Consider the following 23,523-nt stretch of genomic DNA (forward strand, 5'->3'; position numbering starts at 1 on the left):
GCTTGATAGCTTCAGCAGTAGCAGCATGGCATTTTGAGCTCCATAGGTGGGCTGGGTGGTGCCTACAAGTACGTAGCGGCCCGATGAGAGCCCACGTCCTGCTGCAGCCAGGACGCAAGCGAAGGCCGAGTCCCGGAGACCGCAGCTGGAGCCTCACTGCTGACGCAGCTCTATCTCTGCTAGCCCGACGGCCAGCTCACGACCACCACCTCCCTTCGCCTTCCCCTGCCCTGCTGCCGCCATGGACCTCGCCTACAATGCCCTGTGAGTGCCCGCAGTCAGCGTGCTGTGCGCGACACATGTCTCATCGCACGCCGGCCCCTGCGCCGCCCCCTCCACATAGCGACCGGGGCTACATTCCCGACTTCGCCCTGGTGAGCTGGGGTGCCGAGCGCTGCGACGGCACGCAGACTGACGCCGCTGCAGCGACGAGCGATCCGCGCCCTGAACGCCCAGCGCATCGCCTCGCTCATCAAGCCGTCGCCCTCGTACGGCGCGCACATTGCGGCGAAGCTCGAGTACGTGCGCTCGCTCAAGAACCGCGAGATTGCCATCAAGACGGCGCAGGCCAACGAGCAGCACTACGAGGTCGACACGGAGTTTATGCTGAGTGCGCTCGGCAAGAACGCCAAGTACTCGTGCTGCCTGTACGAGACGGGCAAGGAGACGCTCGACGAGGCCGAGGGTGAGTGCGGCGCGGGCGCATCTGGGCGTGCCCCGCACCGGCTGACCGCGCCGCGCAGAGGCCATGCTCAACTCGTACGCGGCAAAGGCCAAGCTGCGCGACGGCCAGGCCATGCTGGACCTCGGCTGCGGCTGGGGCTCGCTCTCGCTCTGGCTGGCGGCGCGCTATCCCTCGTCGCAGATCACGGCGCTCTCCAACTCGCGCACACAAAAGCTGCACATCGACGCGACGGCAAAGCAGCGTGGTCTGACGAACCTGACCGTCGTGACGGGCGATGTGAAGGAGCACCAGTTCAAGGAGGAGAGCTTCGATCGCATTCTCAGCATCGAGATGTTCGAGCATGTGCGTGCCGCCGGCGGGCCAAGGGTGGCGGGCGCTGATGCACGTGCCCTCGCCAGATGAAGAACTACGCGCTGCTCTTTGAGAAGGTCGCGACGTGGCTGAAGCGCACGCCGAAGGACGCCAGCGCAGACGACAAGGCCCTGCTCTTCATCCACATCTTCTGCCACCGCACGACGCCATACCACTTTGAGGAGGGCGACGGCTGGATGACGAAGCACTTCTTCGAGGGTGCGTCCTGCGCGCATGACTGCGTTCGTGCTCGGTGCTGATCCCCTGCTGCAGGTGGCACTATGCCCAGTCACGACCTCTTCGTGAGCGCAGCCGCCGGCAACTTTGGCGGGCCATCGCTGACGCTGGGCATTGCAGCTGCACTTTCAGAAGGACGTGGTGCTCGAGGAGATGTGGTGGTGAGCACCGCCGCGCTGCATGCGCCGTCGCGCTCGCTCACATGCGCTCGCACTAGGCTCAACGGCAAGCACTACGCCCGCACCTGCGAGGACTGGCTGGCGAAGCAGGACGCCGGCAACAAGGGCGGCAAGTCCATCGCTGCGCTGCGCAAAGACGCCGAGCGCAAGGGCAATGACCCGCTCGAGGGCGAGAAGACATTCTACCGGTGAGTCGGCGCGCCCCACTCTCTCGGCCCGTCATGCTCTGACGCAGCTCCCAGCTTCCGCGTCTTCTACCTTGCGTGCGCCGAGTTCTTTGGCACAAACGACGGCGAGGAGTGGGGCGTGGGTGCGTCCAGATGTGCGACTGCCGCAGCGCGTGTGCCTAATGCCTCCTCTCCATCCAGGCCACTACCTCTTCTCCCGCAGGGACTAGAGGGAGCAGATGGCCAATGCAATCGCTTTTGCCCACAGCACCTGGTGCAGAGCCTGTACCGCCTCTGCTGACGATACACATAGGTGGCAGCAGCACCAGCAGCTGATAAGTCCCAGGTGCTGCCCTGCGGTGCTCGAACAGAGTCGTTCCCTTTCTTGCCCAACAGGCACGGCCGCAGCGTCACCTCGGTCGAGCTTCCGTGAGGATGGCTAGTCACCGCTGACCGCTCGGGTCCCCTCATCGTGGCTCCGTCTGGGCTGCGTTTGTTCCTGAGTCGAGCGCAGTCAACCCGGCTCCTATCCGGCCAACATCAAGTGGCCAGCACAGCATCCATTTTCCCGCACGGACCCTCGGCTGCAGGTACGTTTCTGCGCACTCCGCGCGCCGTTTCGACCTGGCCTGCCCCCGCAGTGCTGCACGAGGCATCCGTGTGACTTCGCGCGATTCCGCCACGTACAGGAAGGGACCTAGCCAAGCGAAAGGATCCCGCAACGCTCTGCGCCTCCCTCTTGGCGAAGGTTCACCTCCAGGCCCCTGTCTACCAACATCAGGGAGCGAGCCGCGGAGCAAATGAAGGCGCAGCGGCGGGCGGAAGACGGGCGGCGGCAACGAGCGCGCAGCTGCCTCCGCTCTTGCGTCATCCTTGCCAAAGGACCGTCTCCTCTGCTCACCTGTTCCCGTCCTGCGAGCTGCATCTGCACCTGTCGATGTCGAAGGACACAACACGCAACGAGCTGCGCACGTTTGTCCCACTCTGGCCTCCACTCTGAGCCTCGATGCAGCTTACTCGACGGAAGCGCCCCTCAGCACGCCGACGGCTCACGCTCCCGTTTGGCAGCTCTCACCTCTTACGTCCTCTCCTCATCCCCTTGCGCCTGTCGCACTCGCTCCAGCCTCGCCCTACTTCGCCAGCCATCTGCGATGCCCACTACCCTTCGCCGCCTCTTCCGCGAGCGAGGGCCTGGCCGCTCGCATTGTCACACGCCCACTGATGGCGCAGTCGGCGCAAAGACACAGGCATCCTCGCCGCCAAACGACCGGCCTGACTTCACGAGCATCGAAGACAAGGCGCCGCCGCAGCAGCAGCTGCTACAGGACAGCGTCTACGTGCCAGACAGCCGGGCCGCGTCCCTGCTGAGAAGCAGCAGCAAGCCGACGACGTGGCGCCAGCGGCTGCTGCGCGTCTCGTCGACACGCCGCTCCGGCGCCTCGCCTCCAGAGACGGCAGCGGCAAGGACAGAACGCACTCGCGCACGCCTCCAGTCAGCGCCCGACCAGCCGGTGCCTCGCGCCGAGCAGCCGCGAACGCCTTTGACACCGGGCAGGAAGCGCGCTAGCACCGACGCCACGCCATCCCTGAAGCGCAGCGTCTCGGCGAGATCAGACGAGCGGCGTGCCCGCCCGGGCGATGCGCTCCCTCGGCATGACAAGCACAGCCGTGCCGTCGGGCGCCAGGCGTCGGATCCGTTCGCGGCCCTCCCGATGCTCCCTGCCTGGCAGACGGATGCGCGTGTGCCGAGCCTGCGGGGCGACGAATCCTTTCTGCGCTGCGCCAGCTCGCCACGCACCACGTCCCCCGTGGTTTCCCCTAGCATCGCCCGAGTCATTCATCGCGACTACGCTTTTCCCTCGATGCCGGCGCCCGACCACGGCGAGGATGGCGCGCCGCCGCCGCCGGGCGTAGACGCAGAGTGGGACGAAGTGCGCGGCCAGGCGCAAGCAAAGATTGCCTCCTGGAGAGCGGTGAGCCCTGCTGTTGGCGCATCAAGGGCCAAGGCCCGCACCTGCGCTAATCCTTCGCACAGCGCATGCAAACGGGCGGCTCCGAGTCCTCGGCCGAACCATGCACCGAGCGCATCCGCATGCTTCCGCCGCTGAGCCGGCCTTCGACGCTCAAGGGCGACGGTCCAGTCTCCGGCGACAACGCGGAGAGCTGCGCCACCTCCCTACTGCAGCAGCAGCTGCTTGCGCTGCTCACACACGACGAGGTGCTGGCAGCCGCGGCCGCGACCGCCGTGCCAGATGCCGTCGACCGGGCAGGCGCGATCCGTCGGATCAGCGTAATCCAGCCGCCCCGCGGAGACGCTGTGCAACGGCTGGAGACGCTGTTCCGACGTGCACTTCAGCAGCCACGGGCCAGCCTCGGTGCCTCGGAGAGCGCATCGACGACAGCACCGGGTGAAGCAGTGCTCGGACACGACACGCCCGACCGGCGCGGCACGCTGGAACTCATTCAAAGCCCAAACATGTCGGAGGCGCCAAGCACTGCGCTGGACTCCGACGCCTTGTGCTCTCGTCTGCCTGACTTGGAGAGCGAACAGGAGCTCTGGCGGAAGCATGCCGCTCGTCGTCTGGTCGACGGCGGCCGAAAGCCCAGCAAGCACGACCAGCGGCACGCTTCCGGGCGTGCAGAGCCACCACACAGGGCGGAAGATCCTGCCGTCGACCCAGCGCAGCGTGCAGCGACGAGTGCAAAACAGGCTTTGCAGCGGCAGCAGAGCCACGCCGGACCTCCTGCGCCGGCGGACCACTCCGTCCCGAGTCGGCGCCAGCAGCGCAGTGTCTCGCTGCAGTACTTGCCCGCCGGCGCCCGCGCTCACGCCGAAGCTGATGCCGCAAGCACCACGCTCGGCGAGACAGCGCTCGGCACACCCACAGTACTCTATTCCAGCCTACCGCGCAATGCAGCGAGACCCAGAGGGCACTCGCCGTCCGGCGCCGAGCAGCGCACACAGACCAGTGCCCCGCTGCGCCATCTCCCGTCTGCGAGAGACGAGCCCGGACCGACATCAACGCGCATGGAGAGCACGCCGTCACGGGTCAGGCTCTGGCTCGACACGGCGCCCGTCGCTGCCTGCTCCGCACGGTATGCTGCCAGCGCTACCGCCACGGAGCCCTCGACCTTCGAGCGCCTGGGTCGCTGCGGCTCTACTTCGCCTTCCGAGCTTACATCGGTCAGCAGGATGCTTCCGAGGACTGCCGACAAGAGCAGAGCGCACGAGCGTCAAGTGTCGCCGCCACAAGCCTTGCACGACACCGGCAAGGCTAGCGATGAGGCACTGCAGCTGCATGTGCGGGCCGCAGACTCTCACCGCTCTCGCCAGCATCGCCGCTCTGCCGATCCCGTTGGTCGTCGCGAAAGCTGGACCCCTCAGGTAGGTAGCGTGTCTCGCTCCTCGCGCTCCCCGCTTGAGCTGCTCTAACACATTGCTGAGCCAGTCGGGCACTCGGCACGTTCACAAGCTGGATGACAAGGAGCTCATGATGCTGCTCCGCGGCGTGACGTGAGCATGCGTACCGGCATGGCGCAGCGCGTTCACGATCTGACCTCGCCCCATCGCAGGCCGTCCAACAAAGCTCCCCCCAAGGAAGCACATCGCTCGAGGGGCCAGGCTTCGGCATCGCCCCATGGGACTGGAGCATCGAAGCGCGGCAAGCAGGCAACCCCACTCCTCGCCCAGGAATCTCACGAGCGATCCAACACGCGCGACTCGCACGACGCCACAGACGCCGACCGCCTCCGCGCACACATGCTGCTCTCCACCTGGCTGCAGCAGTGCTGAGATCGAGCAGAAGCAGCACACTCACACATATTCTCTCGCGAGCGCAATCATGATCGTCCATTACTGACTCTCGCTCGGAAGCAGCCCGTTGCTGACCAGCAGCTTGCGGTAGACGGCCACCTGGCCGCGCTCGAGGTCCAGGTCGCGCTGCAGGGACCTGCGGGAGAGAGCATCGTCAGCGGCAGCTGGGCGGCACGGGGCACGCAACGCGCACTTGTTGAGGATCGTGGCCTCGTTGCGCTGTCCCTTGGCGCGCTTGACCTCGGCGCGAAGCGCGGCGAGCTCGTCGTCGCGCTCGCCCTGCGTGTCGGCCCACATGCCGTCGAGCTCCTCGTTGAATGCCTGTGCCATGCCACGCCTCAGCTATGCAGGCCTGATGCGAGCCTGTCTGGCTGCACTCACAGCATGAAGCGCCGTGTTCTCCAGGCGGCCGTCTTGCTCGAGCGCAGTCAACAGCTCGCACTTGCGCTCGAGTACCTGGACCTTGCCACGGAGCGCCTTTGCCTCGCGCGCGTCAGCAGCCAGGGCTTCCAGGCGCGCAGCTGAGGCACCGGCATCCTGCGTTTTCGCCTGCGGCTTCCTTGCCGCTTCCGCAAGCTGGCGGACGTGCTGCCCCAAGGACTCGACGTCTGCGGTAGCGCTCTTCTCGCGCTCGGCAGCCTCCTCGATCCAGTCATCGAGGCGCCGCAGCAGACCTTCGACGGTGGCTACACCCACGACACTGCGCTTGAGGCTCGGTGAAGATCGGCTCTGCTGGAGATGAATGGCTCAGTATTCGTCTGTCTTGAATGCGCAGGGCACGTGCTCACATTCGGACACGCCTCTCGCATGATCTTGTCGCGGTCTGAGCTGCCACCGGACATGGCAGCCCGCAGCGTGTTGCGGAAGGCCTCGATGTCCAGCTGGAGCTCATCGACCGCTACGAACGCATTCTGCGAGCGCGCAAGCAATCTGGCAAGATGATCCTCTGCGGTAGTGCTCGGCGCTGCCTCCAGAGGAGTCTCAGACCGCGGTCCAGCGGGGCTGGGACCGCGACTCGAGAGAACGCTGCCGTGACTCGCGCTGCGACAGAGAGTCTCTCCTCCTGGCGGCTCGTCTGACGGAGGCCCGTAGGAGGCTCGCTTGCTGTTTTGCGCTGCAATACTCTCGTCCGGCGGCAGTCGTCGCTTTGATCCAGACACGACGCGGCGAGGAGCTTCGGGCGTGCTGGCCGAGGAGGCGAGGTCGTCGCGTCGACTCGAACCTGGCACGGCCTTGCGCAAGGGAGAAGCGACGGATTGCTGCCGGTCGTTGAGCTCGGGAAGAACAGGCGTACTGTGCGCCCGCTGTCGGCTGGCATCTTTCCGCGAGGGTGTCATGGGCGAGCCTGACGCTAGCTGACGCCCCGAGCCCGATGCGCTGTACCGTGGCGTCAAATCGAAGCTGTTCATGCCAGGCTGGGAGTCGAAGGACTGGTCCGCGAGCTCAGCGCCGTCCGATGATGCACTCCGGCGAGTGCGCTGCTCGTCTTGCGCAGAGCCGCCGCGACTCAGCGGCACGCCGAGCTTGTGCTGCTGCCCATGTGGGCTCGAGACCATACGTCCGAGCATATCGCGACTGCCGGCGCTTGTCGCCATCGTCGAGTATGTATGCGCACTGATGCTGCCGTTCTGACTGACACTCGTGCCTCCGATGCTGCTGGACTTGCTGTGAGCGCTTCTGTTGCGCCGCGCAGGCGACAGCGAGCCTCCGAATGAGCCATCTGCGCCAAATGCTCCGCGCATGCCGCTAGGCGTCGCGCTTCCGAACAGGTTGCGACTGAAGCTCTCCAAGCCTTGGGCGACGCGCCCTCGGTGGGAGGGCGTCGAAGGCGCACCCGACTGGGGCGTTCCGTGCGCCGACGCGGGGCCAAATTCGTCGCGAATGCGCACGGCCTGGGCTGTCATCGCCCGAAGCTGAGATGCAACGTCGCCAATGGGCATCAGCATCCTGCTGGAGTCTTCCGGCTGGCCCTTGAACGTGGATGTGTAGCTGAGGAGAACACACTCGTCAGCGTGTGGACGGCACGGCTGCGACATGCACGACTCACGAGCACTCGCCATACTCCTCGTCGATGGAGTGGATGCGCAGGGCAGCGAGCGGCGGCATGGCCTCTGCACCGAACGGCAGCGCATCTGCTCCCCGCAGCGGGTCGACATGGAGCACGACAGCACTCTGCGCCGCATAGACTGTCAGCCACCTCCGCATCAGCGCTTCTGCCTCGCACCAACTCACCTTCGATGCCTCCGCCAGGTAGCGCCGCCTCTCGTACACATTCCAGTACACCACCCTCTTCACAGGCTCTTCACCCGGCTGCGCCCGCGCAGGCTGGAGCATGTTGCACCTCACATGGCTCTTGCCCTCCCGCGCCTTGTACAGCGCTTGCGCGCGCCAGAGATTGTTCAGGAAGCGCGCCTTTTCGCTGCGGGCAGACGAGCCAGCGCCCGCTTCGGCGCCGGGCCCAAAGCCCGCGCTGGCGCCTGCTGAGCGGCTGGGCGAAGCGGACGGCGCGCACAGCGAGTACGTGTCGTGAGTGGCGTACTGCCGCACCAGCCGGCTGGTCCACTTCTCGCCGGTAATGTGCGACGGCGCGCGCGAAAAGGCGAGCTGGAAGTCTGAGGTGCGCGGCATCAGCTCCGGCTTGCGGCGGCCCGGAACCGCGTGCGCAGCTACTCACCCGTGGCGCCAAGATCAGTGGCTCTGACATCCATGAGGTCGATGGTGCCTCTGAAGCCCAGCTCGATGCGCGGTCCCTTTCCGGCAGCCGACGACGATCCGCTGCGCTCCACGAAAGTGCGCATCTGGTCTGCCAGCTTCGTCAGGTCGTCCAGGCCCACAAGCCGGCGGCCGCAGCTCGAGGAGCTCGCGCGCTTGACGACGGCGATGCAGTCGTCGAAGAGGAAGAGACTGCAGTGCAGAATCTTGGGCGAGCCGTTCGAGCTCGAGCTGCCCGGCGAGAAGAGGCTGGACGGGCCGAAAATGTCGAGCGGAAAGTCCTCTACGTCTACGCAGTCGATGAACTGGCGGTGCACGGAGATGAGACCGTCGGGAAAGCCGTCGACCGAGCGCTTGCAGCCCCACATCACGGCCGCGCGCCGCGTCTTGTCGTCGACCTCGCAGCGAGCGATGCGCGACGCGAGCACCACTGCCTCTTCGATGCGTGCGCGCCTCGCATCTGTGCGAGCCATGTGCCGCAGTATGGCGTCGAGCAGGAGCGTGTAGCGCGGAATGCGCTGCACAGGCTCCATGAGCAGCTCGCGCAGGCCGATGTTCCCCATCCCGGCGGTGCTCTGCTTCGTCCGCTGCGGGTCGCACACAGCGTCAGTCTCGCAGCGCGTGCACTGCCAGGCCGCTCGCGAAGCTCACCTCGACGAACTCGCGGAAGCCGCGGTTGCTCTTCATCATGCTCTGCTCAATGTGCTTGGCCTTTTCAAAGTTTTGGAAGTACTCCGAGTAGCAGGAAAAGCAGGCCATCTGCGGGATGTCAGTCGTGCATTGCCGGTAGCGCTGACGCTGCGCTCACATGCCGGTGCAGAACGTCGCCGAGATTCTCGCGCTCTGCGCTCTGCACACAGAGCTCCAGCTCGCGCAGAAACGCCATGTTGGCGCCGACGATCTCGCCGATGTTGCCAAAGAGACGCTGCGCTTCGTAGCGCGGCAGCACTGCCGTGTCGACGTCGAGCGCGAGAGCGCGCAACGGCCGGGCGTAGCGCTGTGGGGCAAGCGGCATCAGTCCTGACTCGCAGCATGCGGCCACTGTCGTCAGCGCGCGACGCATACAGCCCGGCGACTCACAGTTGCGAGCGCCTCTATCCTGCGCACATAGCTCCGCTCCGTGTCCAGCAGCTCCTGCAGCCGGCCCTCGAACTTGGCCCGCTCCTTCTCTGAGTCGGCCCCACTCGGTGCTGCGGGACCCGCAGCTGAGGCATGAGTTGGCGGCGGCCGGCTCGACGAGGCTTCGCCCCAGCCAAAGCGCGGCGCATGCGTCTCGAACGTGTCAAGCGCGCCGGACTGGTCGAGCACCAGGCTGCCGAGATGTGCGAGGATGGCAGAGGCTGTCGGGTCCGGTCAGGTCTGTGTGCTGCTTCACCAGCAGAGCCACTCACAGGCGTTGCCGCTGCTGCCCATCAATGGCGTGTCCTCTGCCTCGCCCCGCTCGAGCACCACGTCGTAGTGCTCCGCACACGCCGGCGCCTCGCACAAGTCCCAGTCGAAGCGGCACGGCGCCTCCTCGGCGGCCGCCTGCCCGGCATCGTCCCCGCTGATCGAGAAGCGCGCCGGCGAGGAGCGTGCGCCAGGCGTGCCAATGCCGGCAAACGGCCGCGGGCTGCTCGCGCCGAAGACTGCGCTGCCGGGCGCCGCACAGGGCGATGGCGAGGGCCGCGTCGGCGAGCGCGGGCGCAGCGACGGCAGCTTGAAGGGCGAGAGAGGCCGCGACATGGGCCTCAAGGGCGCGAGCGGATGTGAGAGCGGGCCAGCACCGTCAATGAGGGCAAAGCTACACAGAAAAGGGTGGCAGACGTCGACGATGGTGGAGGTCGTGCGGGCAGAGCGGCGCCGCGGCGCGGGGCAGCCGTGAGCGTGTTGCTCTCGGTCCCTGACCTGACGCGTCGCTCGCCGCACGCGCGCGCGCCTGTGAGCAGAGTCACGTGCGCTGGTAACCCTTTAGCAGTGGGCACAAATTAACAGGGTGCAGCCCAGCACCACTGTCAGGAGTAGCATAGCAATCAAGCCACAGATTGGGCATTTGAGATCCAGCACCCTTTGCAGCACCAGCCAAGGCTGCATGTACACTGTGGGAGACACACGGGGTCTGGACTAGTAGTGAAAGCCCATCAGGCCCAATTGGAGGGCTGTCTTGCATCCCTGAGAGGATTTCTTGAAACATATGTCTGTTACCACAGTGCCAACAAAGCCTGCAGCTTCACCACTCCTTTTCCTGTCCTTCACTGCCTCGGCCTCTCAACACAGAACCTGTAGTCAAAATCTGCTTTTCCCCTGTCCAGCAATGCATCATTCTTATTCTACAAGACGTTGCCAGAGGACCGCTTACGTCAGCCATAGCTGCGTGCGCGGCGCGGCGCCGGCGCTCCTTGATCTCCCGCTTCCACTGCACCCCATCAACCGCCTGCCTGCTTCGCACAGCTGCAACTCTTAGCACACTCGGCTTGCGACGCAAAGCTCTTCAGCCACAAGCACGTCGATCTCCGGAGTTCTGACCGTCGCACCTTTCGTTCTTCCCGCCCCATCTTCCGCGGTTCCCTCGCCCTTGGCGTTCTTTCGTCATGAACATCCGGCCGGCGACCCTCGCCGACCAGCTCGGCATGCAGAACTGCAACCTGCACAACCTGCCCGAGAACTACACGATGCGCTACTACCTCTACCACGCGCTGACGTGGCCGCAGCTGAGCTTCGTGGCGACGGACGAGAAGGGGCGGGTGGTCGGGTACATCCTGGGCAAGATGTGAGTTGTGCTGTGCTTGCGAATCTCTGGCGAGCGGACGCCGCAGCCTCGCGCTGCAGCTTCAGCGAAGCGAGACGCACCGCACGGGACTGCCAGCTGACCGCTTGTGCGCCAGGGAGGAGGAGCCGTCCGACGGTGTGCCGCATGGGCATGTCACGTCGATCTCCGTGCTGCGCTCCTACCGGCGGCTCGGCCTGGCGAAGAAGCTCATGACGCAGTCGCAAGAGGCGATGCGCGACGTCTTCCAAGCGCGCTACGTGTCGCTGCATGTGCGGCAGACGAACCGCGCGGCCATCGGCCTGTACCGCGACACGCTCGGCTTCGAGGTGCACGAGGTGGAGAAGGGCTACTGTGAGTGCCGCGCTGATGTTCGCGTGGACGCTGGCTGACGCCGGACTGCGGCACACAGACGCCGACGGCGAGGACGCGCTGGGCATGCGCCTGACATTAAGTTGAAATGGCACCTTGAAACGAGATCTGCAGAGGATGAGCTGGCGGGAAACTAGGGCGGTATGAGAGTAGGAGCAAGTCTGATCCATGCAGGCTGCTGCAGATCTCGGCTGCTCGGTGCTGGAGCGAACCCAGCTACTGGCGTGTGTCAGCCTGCGTGAGCATAGCTTATAGAGCGTGCCGGCTGATCGAGCTGCGCTGCTCAAGCCGGTCCCGTTGCCGTAGCCGAGCATGACGCCAGGCGGGTTGCGGTCTCGGCTGCCCGCTGCTGCTCGTATGCCCGGCAATGTTCAGCCTCGCACGCCGCCCAGCGATGCGCACGCTGCAGCGCCAGCGCCTGCCGCATGCCTGCGGCGGCGTGCGAGAGGCTTGCTGCAGGCCCTTGTCATAAGACTTGTTGTCGCCTTCGGACCGGCATTCTGATTCTCATGCTTCGTCTTGAGAACTGATGGCTTGCAGAGGATCCGAGGCGAGGCACGCGGAAGGAAGCGACGGCGCGCCGAGGCGAGGCACACGCGCGGCGCGCACGGCCCGCGTGCGGCGGCTGCCTGCTGCGTCCTGGCGCGCCGCGCTCTGCCTTCCGACCATCACCATCCTCGCACCTCGCCCGCTGTCCACTCCTCAATACCCGCAGCCTGCCCGTCTCACAAGCTAGCGCGAGCCACAGCATCACCGCGTCACTCACCGTCACCGTCGACCTCGAGCTGCGGGTCTAGCTTCTCGACGCCGCAAACCGGCATCTGCAAGCCCAAGCCTGGCCATCTCCGCCACGGACTGATCTCACCTCGAGCCACACACCAGCCGCGCGAGCCGCGCATTGCTCTGTCAAACCGGTCCTCATGTCCGCCAATGCGAAGGCCTTGAAAGCGCTGGGAGAGGATGCGTGGAAGAATCGGGCAGACAAAGTGGTGCGTCGTGTACGCGCAAGCTAGCGGCCGCGCAGCGCTGCCGTGGCCGGGCAGAGGGCGCTGCGTCCCGCTCACACTCTGCGGACTCAGAACGCAGAGCTCTTCGCCCTCACCTACGGATCTCTCGTCGCCCAGCTGCTCAAGGACTATGAGGACGTCGCTGCGGTCAACCGGCAGCTCGACCTCATGTGCGTCTCCCCTCGCTCGCCCGCTGCGAGCCGCTGCTGCTGACACGCGTCCTTGCTGCACACGAAGGGGCTACAACATCGGCACCCGCCTGATCGAGGACTTTCTGGCCCGGAGCGGCGTGCCGCGCTGCAATGGATTTCTCGAGACGGCTGAGGTCATCGCCAAGGTAAGTAGAGGTCCTTTAGAGGTGCTCAGTCGCGTGTGTCTTGCGCACGTTGCCTTCTCGGTCGCGCGCAAGATTGAGTACTGATCCGCAGCGACCCAGGTGGGCTTCAAGCTGTTCCTCAACATCGTTCCCAACGTGGTCACGGTGTCGGCCCCGGCTGCAGGAGCGTCCGGCGCAGGCTCGGGCACGGCTGTGCATGAGGTTGCGTTGATACTGGAGGACAATCCGCTGGCTCTCTTCGTCGAGCTGCCCGAGGACGAGCTCGACGACCCAGGCAGGAGCGGGGGGATGCGGGATCTGTGGTGGAGCAACGTCTTGTGCGGCGTGCTGCGCGGGGCGCTCGAGATGGTGAGTCCTACGCGACGCCGCATGTGGGCCGCCTTTCACCTGGCGCTGCTTTGCACTGACGCGCGGCCATCTTGGTCACGCAGGTCCAGATGCAGACGCAGGTCTACTTTGTGTCTGACACGGTGCGCGGCGACGAGACCACCGAGCTGCGCATCAAGCTTGTGCGCTACCTCGAGGAGCAGGCCCCTCTCGACGATGACTAGTGGCACGCAATGCCGACCCTATTACGCAAATGTGTCTGATCGCCGCAAAGGGAGCGCGCTACCGCACAGCGCCTTCACCGCCGTCGCCCGCGCATTGAGGCTGTACCCCTTGGACATGCGGCTCTTGCCACACGTGACGAGCCCGCATGCACCTTCAGCATCGAGTGAGCAGGCCGGCGCTAGGAGCGGGGCGGGAAAGGCGCAAGCGCAGAGCAAGCACACAGTTGCTGCCGGGGCGGACAGCCTGCCCCAATCAGCGGGTGGCGGAGCATGCGGTGCGATGCGTCACGGCTGTCATTGCAGAGAGATGCAGGCTGCGTTGCGGTACTGAGGCGCCTCAGCGCGGCGCCTGGTAGTGATAGCTGTCCGGCTGCACACGGTCGCCCTCTCCTGGGGCGCCCTGAGCCAGATGGTGCCCGACGGCCGACGAGCCGGCCTGCGTGCTCTGCTGGTAGGCGGCCGCGAAAGCTGCAGCCTCGGCAGCCACGTGCACTGGCAGGCCCACCTCGCCGTTGTGGCGCGAGGTGTAGGCAAGCGGATTGGCCGTGTGCGGCGCATCGGAGGTGCCGAAGAGCGAGTGGAAGATGCCGTCGACGTCGAAGGCGGCGCCGTGGGCCGCAGGAGCCTCGGAGAGCGCGTTCATGGAAGACGCGTGGAGTCCCTGGTCCGCAGTCGCCGCGTCTGCGTCGGGACCTGCAGCTGAAGGTCGGTAGGAAGAGGTGCGTGCGTGGCTGGAGACGCCGGCGAGGAGCTCGAGGGGCGCCGACCTGTGGACACGGCCCGGTCCGAAGCCCGCGGCAGCGGCTGGCACGTGTGGCAGCCTGCCGATGCCGTGCGGGCCCTCGTTCTGGAGCTGCGCCAGCACTGTGCGTGCGGGCTGAGAGCACAGAGACAGCGCGACGAGGAGGCGCCTGCTCAGAGCGATGGTCTCGGCAACGTGCGCCCGTTCCGCCGGCGCGTCGGGCCCAAGCTCGACGATGTGCAGGTCCACTGTCAAGCCACAGCGGTCAGTCGGTGGACGACGACGCTCAATCTTAGCAGACGCACTTTGTTCAAGATGATGCTGAAGGAGAAAGAGCGCGTTGACGCTCGCATGCGTCCAGAACCACAAACGCGCTGCCACCTCCTGGAGTGCGCAAAGGGCGGTGAGCGATCTGCACTTGTGGAGGACATGCGGAAGACGCTCACTCGCTTGCCCTTGAACAGCGACTCTAGGCCCTCGACGTCGGCCAGTGCAGCTGCCTTGAGGATGCCGGGAGCATTACTCTCGAGGTGGCGATGGAAGCGGCTGAGGAGGCGCATGGCTGCCGAATAGCACACGTCGCGCGCATCGCGCCGCCCGCCCTCTGCCCAGCTGTCGAGATAGTATGGGCTGGGCCGCTGTCAGCATCGCTCGACGCTGCTATCGAGGCGCGGCAGGCTCACCGGAAGAGGTTGAGTTCGATGACTGCGGGAGGTAAGGCGGCGTCAGAAGAGTCAGGCTGGGCAGGCGGTTGCTGCTCACGGTCCAGCAGGGTGTTCAGCGACCTGGCAGACATGCCTTCTGTTGTTTGCAGCATGCTGACCTCCTCGGACTGCGCACAGGGGCTTGTCAACTCGTGCATGCTTGGCGCTGGCGCTTGTGCCGTGCACGCACCAGAGTGTCCGGGAGCGATGCCCGGAAGGACCTGAGCTGTCCAAAGATGCGATCGGTCTCGACACCTGCGTCGGCCGCCGTCATCGAGTCGCGGCACATGGCTCGCTGGCTGAAGCAGGCTGCGCGCAGGCGGGACTGCAGAGCAGACATGAGCTTTCGGCCTGAGAAGCATGGCAGCTTTGGCGCTTCGCACCTTATTCTCAATCGAGATGAGCTCGCCGTGCTCCTGCACGAGATCGTGCCACGGCGACGAGCCAGGCTCGCCGAAGAGATAGCTGCGCAAGACCAGTAAGCCAGCAGCAGCCAGGCAGGGTTCACCAGGGTGACACACGGATGCTTGATCGGCTCTTCGCGCAGCAGCACGCGGCTTCCCAGCCACTGTCCGTTTTGCCTGCGGCTCAGGAGGGTGAGGACACGAACCGGGACTAGGTTGCCGATGAGGCTCACCAGGTCCAGATGCATATTTGCGTGAACTGAGAAGGCGCATGAGCGGCTGCGCGGAGTCTCTCGGCTCGAAGCACTCACGAAGGCGATGCGCATTGAGGCCTCGGCGTGCGGCGTGTCGATGGTCGGCTCCCGATCCTGCGCAGTTCAGAGCTTGAGCCGTGCATGCGGCCAGTGAGAGGCTTTGGCGACTGACCAGGCCGAGGGCATACATCATGTGCGTGACCGCCGCTAGCTGCAGCCCAATGCCACCCCAGTGCACGCCGCAGCTCGTGATGAGGCCGAAGAGCTGGAGCATAGAGATCTGCAGCGCCTCGAAGCTGGGTAGATCCAACGGAAGCGTCGCGTCGATAGCAGCCTGCGCGGCTTCGAAGAAGAAGACTGAAGTGGCGGGAGGAGCATGAGCGCCGAGCAGAGGCTGATTGGCCATCCAACACACCGTGGCGCGAGGTGCTATCTGCCCCACGAGGCAGACCTGCCAGCGCGACGCTGCGCTCCGGCACAAACAGAACAGCACTGAGGGGAGGGTCAGCTTGCTGCGGATACCGGGAACTGCTCGGAGTCTCACATTCCGACGATGGCCAGAGCCAGGGCCGTGTCGCGCAAGGCCTGGTCCACGTCCTCGCGGGACATGCGGTGCAGCACGCTTGGCTGGCCAGCGTGGCTATCGTCCTGTAGCGACCGGCGCAGCTCCTCGATGCGCGGCAGGCGCACATGCCACCAGTCGACGACACTCAGCTCGAAGATGCACCACGCAAAGTTCTCGAGGAAGTACTGGGCCAGCTTGCGCAGCGACTCGGGCAGCGGCAGCAGAGTCAGACTCTGCTCGAGTACATGCAGACGGTCTGGCGGCGACGCTGAGAGCGCGAAGAGCGACTGAGGCCCCGCGTCCCGCGCCTGCGACCCGGCCTGGCTGCTCAGCCCTAGATGCGACACAATGAGGGACAGCTGGCCCTCGATGTGGTCGAGCCGTGAGAGCACGGCGGGAGCAGCGTGTAGCGCATCACGCCCGCTCGTCGCCCTGTTCGGGAGTCAGAACTGGCTGCGGCAGAAGGCAAGAGGGCCACTCACTGCGGACGGGTGCCACCCTCCCACTCGCACAGCTCTGCCTCGCCGCGGTCCTTGCATGCTCCGCACTGCGAGCCCCGCCAGGGATCAGCGTGCAGTGGCGGCACAGCACAGGCTCTGAGCTCACCGGCCAGCCGCGGTCGCACTTCAGCTTCCGTCGCCTGCGAGCGGGTGAGTGTCAGGCAGCAAGCCCCCAAGCGCGGCTGCAGATGCGAGCCCGTACCGGCAGGACTGGCAGGCTGAGGGGCGCGCAGGTCAGCAGCCCGGGAAGCGACAGCACTGACAGAGCAGCACGTACAGACAGCCTTCTTCTTCTTCTTGGCGCGGCCCGCGTCGGCGTCGGCGTCGCTCCGGCCGTGCTGGTGAGCGAGCGCCTCGATGGCCATGCTGTGTGCCGCATCCACGCCGTACATGGAAGGGCCGGCATCGTGCGACGCAGCGCCGTAGGGCTGCGGCGGCTGCGGCGGCTGTGGCGATGCTGAGCCGCTGGCACGCGCAGCGTCTGGCGAGCGCAGCCGCTTCATCAGGCCAGAGGTATGCGGCAAAGAGGAGGGAGCGAGGGTTGGAAGATGAGGTTGGGAATGCGGGGAAGGCAAGGTGTGGAGGAGAGGACGACAGCCGGCGGAGGCCGCGGAGATGCCTTGGTGCGGCGCGCGGCGCGCGGCGAGGCGCGCGCACAGGCCCCCTCGCGGCGCGCGCCCCCAACGGCTGCGCTTCTCTCGCTCCTGCCACCACATCCCTCTCCGCCTCTACATCCACCCGCCGTCACGCCTGCGTGTGCGTCTGACATTGATGACAGCCACACCTGGCGTGTTCTGCTAGGCGTACTTCCAGAGCGCTGCTCGCCGCCGCCCACACCGCACCGGCCGGATCGCCTGCTGCGTTTCGCTCTCTCCGCTCCCCGTCTTCGACTGAACGCCAGGCCAAGCCGTATTGCACAGCTTCACGCGATCTCGCCATTGTAGCTTGCACGTTCGGAGACGACCTACCAGCTCTGCCCAGCGCCGCACCTCGTCCGGACTGATCGTCACCTGGCTTTCCCATGGCCCAGGCCAGCTCCTCTGCTGGCGGCTCTGCGAGCGCCCGCCCCTCTGAGGGCGCTGCCGGCATGCCACGGGCCAACGCCCTTCGCGCCTTCTACGGCCTCGCCGAGGAAAGCGACGGACCTGCCAAGGCCGCGGCGCCTGTCGGCGCGCCGCCGTCGCCGAAGCCGGACACACCAGCGTCTGCCACCTCACCAGACTCGTCTGCCTTTGCCTTGCCAGAAGCGCTCGCGGCCGTCCTCAGTGACGCAGGCTCGCCAGAGACGGGCTCCCGCGAGCATGCAGCGGCCCTGATGCACGTGCAAGCCTCGCTGCTGCGCGAGATGAGAGAGCTCGACGGCGCGCGACAGAGCCTCGTGTACAACCATCACTGGCAGCTCGTCAAGGGCGGCGAGACGCTCCGGACCGTGAGTACGACCTCGGCTTCTGGGCGCCGTCATTCGCACTACACTGGGCCTGCGAGCAGCCCTCTGCGGCCAGACACACTCCGCAGTCGCATGCTGACTCTGACTGCCTCCCTGACAACAGATGAAGGCGCGTGCGGAGGACCTGACGCCTGCTCTGGATGCGCTGCAGGGCAGCTTGTCGCGCGCAGAGGCCCTCCGCAAGGAGCTTGCTGCGGCGCTGCCGGCGACTGGCTTCAGCGCCCCATCTCAATGAGATGATACCATGAGCTGTACAATCTGAGCGTGGTAGCCGCGACGCACCAAGAGCGCACTGCACTGTACTTGCAGGCAGCATCTTGCTCGCGCTCCGCTTCGGATCACGAAGCACGCACTCCGCAGCTGGTACAGCACTGCTGTGCGCCGCTACACGGCCAACGGTGCGCGAGCCAGGCTATGGCGAGGTGTGCCGCTCTTGCTGAGCACCAGGGAGCGCTTGGCGACCCAGGCACATCTGTAACACAAACCACCACCACCACGACAATGGTGCTCCAGTGGGAGGATGGCGATGTCGAAACGCTTTCAGCGGCACATTGGTCTGATCTGAGTGGTGAAGCCAGAAACCTCGCACGGCGAGGCAGAGACCCAGGCGACGTGTGGCGAGCACGAACAACGCGGCAGAGCGCCGTTTTCAGCGCGGCAGAAAATGAAGTGCGTGCGGCGAGCGAAACGCAGTCTCGCAGCAGCAATTACGGCACTCGCGCGCACCTCGCGTCGTCATTTTCACAGCGCGCGCCCGCCGCAAAGCGCAGACGAGGTACCGTTGTGCCGGAAGGGCGCCGGACGCTAAGCGTATGCAACACCGCCAGACAACGTATGTATACAAGCGCACAGACGGGCAGCATCGTTCAAGGAGGCCGTGTTGACCGTCCAGATCTCCTGCACGGCAGAGCGGGCCGCCGTGCGTGCGCTCTACTTCAGTCTCGCGTGCCCTCGTCAGACTCCGCAGCGTGCCGTGCATCAGACATGATGCATTGCGGTCTACCTCTTCGTCGCGAACTGCGCACTGACGTTCCTGGGCTGACCCTTGCGGGCAGAGATGGGTGAGGTCGGCCGCGACGTGCCGGAGGGTACCGACGGCCCCGGCGCAGCAGATGAGGCGCCGCCAGAGAGGTGCAGGCCGAAGAAGGACGATGAGGCGGGTGCGCTGGCGAGCTTGCTGCCCGATGACGAGGACGCAGGCGCAGTGGCTGAGCCCATGCCAAAGCGGCTGCCAGAGCCTGGAGGATGTGCAGACGCGCCGCTAGCTTTCCTGCGCGACGAACCTGCAGAGCCGACGCGCGATGCCGGCAGCGGCCCGCGCAGGGCGCCCGCCCCGCCAGGACTGCCGCCCAGCGACGCTCGTGCCATGCCTGGCACCAGCGAGCCGTCGGCCTCGAGCCCGCTGGCAAGCCCGCCTGCTCTGCGCGCCTGCTCGTGGCGCGCCTGCACCTTGCGGAAGTGCGTCAGCAGCTCGTTCCACTTGATGTCGTCGCGGCTGCCGAGCTTGCTGCGGGGTCCCGTGGAGGAGTTGCCAGAGCCGGCCGCAGCGCCGGACGGCAGCGAGCCGCCGCTGGCCCCGCTGCCGGAGCTGTTGCCGGCGCCGTACAGCGAGCGGGGCGCGGCAACGTGCAGGAAGCCCATGCTGCTGACGGCGTTGAGGCGGTTGCGCAGCGTCGCAAACGCAGAGCTCTGCGGCAGCAGCATCAGCAGGCCGTACATGCACTTGAAGAGGTACGGGTGGCGCTCGGGCTCCAGCAGCTGCAGCCGCAGCGCGGTGAAGATCGGCGACTCGAGCAGCTGCACCAGCTTGTCGATCTGGATGAGGAGCGCGACCGTGATCTCAAGCTCGGCAAAGATCTGCAGCAGATTGCTGGCGTGCTCGTACGCCTGTGCGAGCAGACAGAGGCTGAACGTGGCGACGGCGTTGTGGCACCAGCTGCGGTACAGGCTCGCGAAGAGCTGCTGCCCGTCGCGCGAGTCGAGGTTCTTGAGCCGCCGGCGGAAGTCGGCGAGCTCGGGCGACGTGATGAGGATCATGTTCATGTTCGTGACCATGACGCTGGCGAACTCGAGGTCCTCGTCGCGCTCGAGGATCTCGGCCAGCGTGCGGAAGATGCGCTCGGTGTGCAGCGAGGCGCAGAGCTGCCGCAGGATGAGGCTGCCGCGCGTCTCGAGCAGCCGGCGGTCCGTGCTGAAGAGGCTGACGAGGTTGACCATGAAGGAGCGGAAGTATGCGTCGTTGCGCTCCTCGGACGCGCTGCTGATCTGCGCCAGCAGGCGCAGGTCGGAGCGGATCACCTCCTCGCTGGGGTCCGAGAGCGTCTTGAGCAGCGCTGGGAACGTGCCGTCATCCATCGCCAGGATCTTGTGCGGCGCCTTCTGGTGCAGCATCAGCAGCCACTCGAGGGCAGCCACACGCGTCTCTTCGTGCTCGTCGATGAGCTGGAGCGTGAGCACGTTGACGGTCGCGTGCAGGTCCAGCGCATCGGCGTGCGGCTGCGACTGCGACGAGCCCGTCTCCTCGTCGGGTGCAGTCGCCGCGTCAGCTGCCTCTGATGCACCGTCCTTAGTCGGGAAGGGCCGCGGCGGTGCGCGCGGGGAGAGCTGCGGGGACATGGTCTGTGCCGCGCTGCCCGCGACACCGGACGTGTTCCTGCTCGACGCAGTATCGCCGGCGCTCGATGCGGTCTCGACCCGCTCGTGAGGCCTGGACGCCGTCGTGGTGGAAGAGCCTGATGCGCTCAGGGTTGAAGCGGGAGGCGCCGACGGCTGGCCTCGGCTCGTCGTGGCAGCCCGTGCGTCGCCGCCCTGCACAGATGCGGACGAGCGAGACGTCGGAGGCGGCACGCTGACCGGCAGCTCCTGGAGGACGCGGAACAGGTTCGTGTTAGTCGCATTTGCCGCGCTCTGGATGGCCGGGCTGTGGTGTGCGATCGACGGAAGGATGGCGGGAATGAGGCGGTGCGTGAACGGAACGACGACGTCCTGGACGACCAGCAGAAACTCCGACAGCCAATGCAGCGCCGTCGCCTGGATCTCTTCGTCTGCGCACGTGTGTCAGCATGCAGTACCGCAGGAAACGCAGCCTCGTAGGAGCTCACCCGGATAGCTGACGTGGTTCACCAGGATCTCGGTGATCGCCGCGTAGTCGACGCGCACCTCGAGGGCAGGCACCCACACATCTTCGTCTGCACCGGTGTCCTCTTCTGCCTCCTCGTGCTCGTCGACCACGGCCTCCTCCAGCTCTTCGAACGTGGCAGCTGCTGCGTCGCTTGCGGCACCTTCCGCAGACGTCTCCAGGGCAGAGCGTGTCTGCGCCGAGGGACCGCGTGATGAGGACGCCGGCGCGCTGCGCCTTTGCGGCCGTGCGGCGGCCTTGCACTCGCGCAGGAAGTCTGCCAGCACGTTGTGCGTCGCGATGCGCACGTCGGTGTTCGGGTCTGAGAGGTACTTGAGGAGCCCGTCGAGGAAGGCCGGGAGAAAGTGCACGAGCTCCAGGTCGGGGACCGAGTCCAGCACGGTGATCCAGCTGACGAGGTAGTTGCGCGTGAAGGGGCTGAGCACGTACATGCGCTCGGCGAGCAGCGGCACGAAGCGGGCAAGCGAGAAGACCTTGTTGCGCGCAAGGTCAACCTGCTCCGAGTCGGACGCAGCGGCAGCTTTCTCGCGCGCAACCTCCAGCTCTGCCTCGCCGCCGATGTTGCCGCTGCTCGCATCCTGGCGCGCGCGGATCAGGGCGATGTCCTGGTACGCGGAGACGTAGTGGGGCGCCGCCTCGCAGACAATGTCCTTCAGCAGGCGGTCCAGCAGCTCTGCACCGTTCTTGACGGAGAGCTCCGAGTCTGCAGCGAGCTGTGGGAGCATGCGTCAGCGGCGCGCTGCACGCACTGCGGCGTGCGGCTCACTGACCTTGGACAGGGCGTCGAAGATCTCGTTGAAGTACATGAGGATCTCGCCCTTGCACACCTTCGCAATGTTGTAGAACGACTCGCAGGCGAAGTAGCTGGACGGCGTGATCAGTCGCGGGCTCAGCAGCGAGCGAGTGTCACAGCCATGCACGGCTGCGCAGGCGCTGTTAGGCAGACCTGACTCACCGGATCTTGCTATCGGGGTCACTGAAGCACGCGAGCACCGGAGGAACGACCTGCTCCAGATAGGGCGCAATCTCCAAACCCAGTGCGATGCCGATGCCGGCGAGGCCGATGAGGCCACCGCTGCGCGCATGGTTGTTCTGCGGGCTGCTTGATGCGAGCAGGGCGCAGAGCTGCTGCACTATGAGGTTGATGCGGGCGCGATCTCCGCGGACCAGCGCCTCGCGGACCTGCCTTCAGACAGTGGCAAGAGGGTCAGATGGGTTCTACCGTGTGTGCTCGGACACAGCTCCGTACTTCTCGAGGTCCAGCGTGGCCGCCTTGCGGCGGTCGTACACGCGGTCCAGCAGGGCCTTTTGCAGTGCCGCGTCTGGAGCGATGCGTCAGCGGGATTCCTGTGTGCGTCATTGACGCTGCGCACCCATGATGCCAGGCACACAGCGTCAGCTGTGGCGGCAGCGAGAGCGTCGCGTACGGCGCTGCGATTGTCGGACAGCGCACAGCCTGACAGGTCGCTCTGGCGGCGGCGCTCTCTCTCTCTGTCTCTGCGCGTCTAGGCGCCCGCGGACTGCGGTGCTGGAGACCGCTGCTGTGCTCGGACCTCGGGCGTCGGCTGGAGGTGTGCGGCTAACGAAGTGTGACGGTAACGAAGCGGAGCAGCCCAGCTGGCACGGAGAAGCACGAGAAGCAGGTGGAGGCGGGTGGTGGAGAAGAGTGGTGCCGCACAGCCCGTCAAGTCGCGCGCAAGCACGGCCCCCGTCGGCGCGCGCCGCGGCGTGTGTACGCCGCACCCCGCACGCGCCTCCCCCTCGGTGCGCTCTCGACGCTGGCCCAGCGCTGCACCTGGCGCCGGCCATCTGTAGCAGCGTAACCAGCGGCTGGCTGTCTAGCGATACGGGCGACAGCTGCATCGCTTGCCGCTGCTCGCCCCGCAAGAGCAGCATATCTGCTGTGCCAGCTCAGGGTGCGGAGGAGGCGATGCCCGAGTCCCGCAGCCTGCGCCCGGCGAGCGTAGTGGGAGCAGAAAAATTGAGGCGCGCGGCAGATCCGCTGCCAGAAGCGAACCTGCCGTTCCACATGCCGCCGCTGGATGCCCTGCTGCAGTCTCCAATCGGTCCATTGAGCGCAGCATATTCAGCCGAACTCGTGCGGAAGAGTGTGGGGTGAGGGAGCGTGGCTGTGACGCTGCGGCTGGAAGAGGCCTAAGCAGAGGGCGCGACCGCTGCAGGAAGACACGAGTTTGCGCCGCGCGAGTCTGAGTGTTCGCGGCCCAAGGCAGCATGTCGCGCGCCTCTGCTGCAGCGAGCACGGCGCGCGCGTTGTCTTCCCGACCTCACAAGCCCACCTCTACGTCCCTCGCTCTTCGGTCCTCTCCTGGCTGCTGGTCTGTCGCTGCACGCGCTTCGACTCTCTCTGCGAGCTGCTGCACTCGCGAGTGCCCCTGCACGAGCGGCGACGTCTGCTGCTGTGCGCCTCGCCCGGCTGCAGCTGCGCTCCGCGCGTCGAGCCGACATGCTGGCCAGGTCCATGCCGGCGGCGGCCCCGGGCCCGTCCACGCCGCTCGCTCGCTCGCCGCGCGGGCTCAGCAGCGTCTCGGCGGCGGGCTCCGACTCGGCCACTGCGTCGCCCGTCCTGTCCGGGGCCGCCAGCAGCAGCAA

The 23,523-nt window shown here is 66.2% G+C and overlaps 9 protein-coding genes across 9 annotated transcripts; 5 read left to right on the forward strand and 4 right to left on the reverse strand.

Annotated features, from left to right (window-relative positions):
* Positions 1-241: 241 nt before the first annotated feature.
* On the forward strand, positions 242-1,849 carry FA09DRAFT_335133 (S-adenosyl-L-methionine-dependent methyltransferase; the record flags this gene model as incomplete). The annotated part of the gene is made up of 10 exons (XM_025743756.1): positions 242-264; positions 344-374; positions 427-685; positions 744-1,027; positions 1,084-1,255; positions 1,310-1,338; positions 1,394-1,434; positions 1,491-1,640; positions 1,695-1,762; positions 1,821-1,849. 10 exons carry the CDS (start codon positions 242-244, stop codon positions 1,847-1,849), a joined length of 1,086 nt encoding a protein of 361 aa, XP_025596023.1.
* A 285-nt stretch (positions 1,850-2,134) lies between these two features.
* FA09DRAFT_124540 (hypothetical protein) lies at positions 2,135-3,902 on the forward strand. The gene has a single exon (XM_025739048.1). It carries the CDS (start codon positions 2,420-2,422, stop codon positions 3,725-3,727), a length of 1,308 nt encoding a protein of 435 aa, XP_025596024.1. The 5' UTR covers positions 2,135-2,419; the 3' UTR covers positions 3,728-3,902.
* Positions 3,903-5,445: 1,543 nt separating this feature from the next.
* Positions 5,446-9,965, reverse strand: FA09DRAFT_331716 (hypothetical protein). The gene is made up of 11 exons (XM_025743149.1): positions 9,537-9,965; positions 9,226-9,485; positions 8,954-9,142; positions 8,797-8,904; positions 8,108-8,732; positions 7,666-8,045; positions 7,481-7,605; positions 6,222-7,422; positions 5,815-6,165; positions 5,627-5,754; positions 5,446-5,569 (listed from the first exon to the last, which is right to left on the reverse strand). Exons 1-11 carry the CDS (start codon positions 9,868-9,870, stop codon positions 5,473-5,475), a joined length of 3,798 nt encoding a protein of 1,265 aa, XP_025596025.1. The 5' UTR covers positions 9,871-9,965; the 3' UTR covers positions 5,446-5,472.
* A 750-nt stretch (positions 9,966-10,715) lies between these two features.
* Positions 10,716-11,411, forward strand: FA09DRAFT_331717 (putative N-terminal acetyltransferase complex subunit ARD1; the record flags this gene model as incomplete). Its single annotated transcript, XM_025743150.1, has 3 exons — positions 10,716-10,894; positions 11,010-11,245; positions 11,304-11,411. 3 exons carry the CDS (start codon positions 10,716-10,718, stop codon positions 11,348-11,350), a joined length of 462 nt encoding a protein of 153 aa, XP_025596026.1. The 3' UTR covers positions 11,351-11,411.
* Positions 11,412-11,965: 554 nt separating this feature from the next.
* Positions 11,966-13,393, forward strand: FA09DRAFT_331718 (TRAPP I complex). The gene is made up of 5 exons (XM_025743151.1): positions 11,966-12,252; positions 12,343-12,440; positions 12,508-12,607; positions 12,707-12,955; positions 13,039-13,393. The coding sequence occupies exons 1-5, from the start codon at positions 12,184-12,186 to the stop codon at positions 13,156-13,158; spliced, it is 636 nt and encodes a 211-aa protein (XP_025596027.1). The 5' UTR covers positions 11,966-12,183; the 3' UTR covers positions 13,159-13,393.
* A 12-nt stretch (positions 13,394-13,405) lies between these two features.
* FA09DRAFT_124698 (hypothetical protein) lies at positions 13,406-14,849 on the reverse strand. Its single transcript, XM_025739050.1, has 5 exons — positions 14,584-14,849; positions 14,347-14,530; positions 14,206-14,284; positions 14,138-14,148; positions 13,406-13,570 (listed from the first exon to the last, which is right to left on the reverse strand). Exons 1-5 carry the CDS (start codon positions 14,760-14,762, stop codon positions 13,496-13,498), a joined length of 528 nt encoding a protein of 175 aa, XP_025596028.1. The 5' UTR covers positions 14,763-14,849; the 3' UTR covers positions 13,406-13,495.
* On the reverse strand, positions 14,762-16,905 carry FA09DRAFT_124586 (hypothetical protein). Its single transcript, XM_025739049.1, has 11 exons — positions 16,605-16,905; positions 16,530-16,545; positions 16,434-16,467; positions 16,310-16,374; positions 15,807-16,259; positions 15,435-15,754; positions 15,320-15,376; positions 15,242-15,267; positions 15,126-15,185; positions 14,988-15,069; positions 14,762-14,929 (listed from the first exon to the last, which is right to left on the reverse strand). The coding sequence occupies exons 1-10, from the start codon at positions 16,828-16,830 to the stop codon at positions 14,995-14,997; spliced, it is 1,332 nt and encodes a 443-aa protein (XP_025596029.1). The 5' UTR covers positions 16,831-16,905; the 3' UTR covers positions 14,762-14,929; positions 14,988-14,994.
* A 122-nt stretch (positions 16,906-17,027) lies between these two features.
* Positions 17,028-18,062, forward strand: FA09DRAFT_331722 (hypothetical protein). The gene is made up of 2 exons (XM_025743152.1): positions 17,028-17,756; positions 17,878-18,062. The coding sequence occupies exons 1-2, from the start codon at positions 17,349-17,351 to the stop codon at positions 18,007-18,009; spliced, it is 540 nt and encodes a 179-aa protein (XP_025596030.1). The 5' UTR covers positions 17,028-17,348; the 3' UTR covers positions 18,010-18,062.
* A 696-nt stretch (positions 18,063-18,758) lies between these two features.
* Positions 18,759-22,580, reverse strand: FA09DRAFT_331724 (ARM repeat-containing protein). The gene is made up of 6 exons (XM_025743153.1): positions 22,287-22,580; positions 22,163-22,235; positions 21,869-22,099; positions 21,684-21,777; positions 20,876-21,626; positions 18,759-20,818 (listed from the first exon to the last, which is right to left on the reverse strand). Exons 1-6 carry the CDS (start codon positions 22,288-22,290, stop codon positions 18,774-18,776), a joined length of 3,198 nt encoding a protein of 1,065 aa, XP_025596031.1. The 5' UTR covers positions 22,291-22,580; the 3' UTR covers positions 18,759-18,773.
* Positions 22,581-23,523: the final 943 nt, after the last annotated feature.

The sequence above is a fragment of the Tilletiopsis washingtonensis genome, assembly GCF_003144115.1.
Source record: "Tilletiopsis washingtonensis strain MCA 4186 unplaced genomic scaffold FA09scaffold_20, whole genome shotgun sequence".
Classification (NCBI taxonomy): domain Eukaryota; kingdom Fungi; phylum Basidiomycota; class Exobasidiomycetes; order Entylomatales; genus Tilletiopsis; species Tilletiopsis washingtonensis.

Bases quoted from the DNA above. Each gene is read 5' to 3' on its own strand.
- FA09DRAFT_331716 (XM_025743149.1), bottom strand. From the start codon at position 9,870: ATGTCGCGGCCTCTCTCGCCCTTCAAGCTGCCGTCGCTGCGCCCGCGC. The intron at 9,143-9,225 runs GTGAGTCGCCGG...CTTGCCCCACAG, and splicing joins GGATAGAGGCGCTCGCAACT to CGCTACGCCCGGCCGTTGCG. The intron at 8,733-8,796 runs GTGAGCTTCGCG...TGCGACCCGCAG, and splicing joins GCTTCCGCGAGTTCGTCGAG to CGGACGAAGCAGAGCACCGC.
- FA09DRAFT_124698 (XM_025739050.1), bottom strand. From the start codon at position 14,762: ATGCACGAGTTGACAAGCCCCTGTGCGCAGTCCGAGGAGGTCAGCATG. The intron at 14,531-14,583 runs GTGAGCCTGCCG...ACAGCGGCCCAG, and splicing joins ATCGAACTCAACCTCTTCCG to CCCATACTATCTCGACAGCT. The intron at 14,285-14,346 runs GTGAGCGTCTTC...TGCGCACTCCAG, and splicing joins CGCTGTTCAAGGGCAAGCGA to GAGGTGGCAGCGCGTTTGTG.
- FA09DRAFT_331718 (XM_025743151.1), top strand. From the start codon at position 12,184: ATGTCCGCCAATGCGAAGGCCTTGAAAGCGCTGGGAGAGGATGCGTGG. The intron at 12,253-12,342 runs GTGCGTCGTGTA...CTGCGGACTCAG, and splicing joins AGAATCGGGCAGACAAAGTG to AACGCAGAGCTCTTCGCCCT. The intron at 12,608-12,706 runs GTAAGTAGAGGT...GCAGCGACCCAG, and splicing joins CGGCTGAGGTCATCGCCAAG to GTGGGCTTCAAGCTGTTCCT.
- FA09DRAFT_124586 (XM_025739049.1), bottom strand. From the start codon at position 16,830: ATGAAGCGGCTGCGCTCGCCAGACGCTGCGCGTGCCAGCGGCTCAGCA. The intron at 15,186-15,241 runs GTGAGCCTCATC...CCTGAGCCGCAG, and splicing joins CAAATATGCATCTGGACCTG to GCAAAACGGACAGTGGCTGG. The intron at 15,070-15,125 runs GTGTGTCACCCT...GGTCTTGCGCAG, and splicing joins GAAGAGCCGATCAAGCATCC to CTATCTCTTCGGCGAGCCTG.
- FA09DRAFT_331724 (XM_025743153.1), bottom strand. The intron at 22,100-22,162 runs GTACGGAGCTGT...CACTGTCTGAAG, and splicing joins GCCACGCTGGACCTCGAGAA to GCAGGTCCGCGAGGCGCTGG. The intron at 21,778-21,868 runs GTGAGTCAGGTC...CACGCCGTCCAG, and splicing joins GACCCCGATAGCAAGATCCG to CTACTTCGCCTGCGAGTCGT.
- FA09DRAFT_331722 (XM_025743152.1), top strand. From the start codon at position 17,349: ATGGCCCAGGCCAGCTCCTCTGCTGGCGGCTCTGCGAGCGCCCGCCCC. The intron at 17,757-17,877 runs GTGAGTACGACC...CCCTGACAACAG, and splicing joins GCGGCGAGACGCTCCGGACC to ATGAAGGCGCGTGCGGAGGA.
- FA09DRAFT_124540 (XM_025739048.1), top strand. From the start codon at position 2,420: ATGAAGGCGCAGCGGCGGGCGGAAGACGGGCGGCGGCAACGAGCGCGC.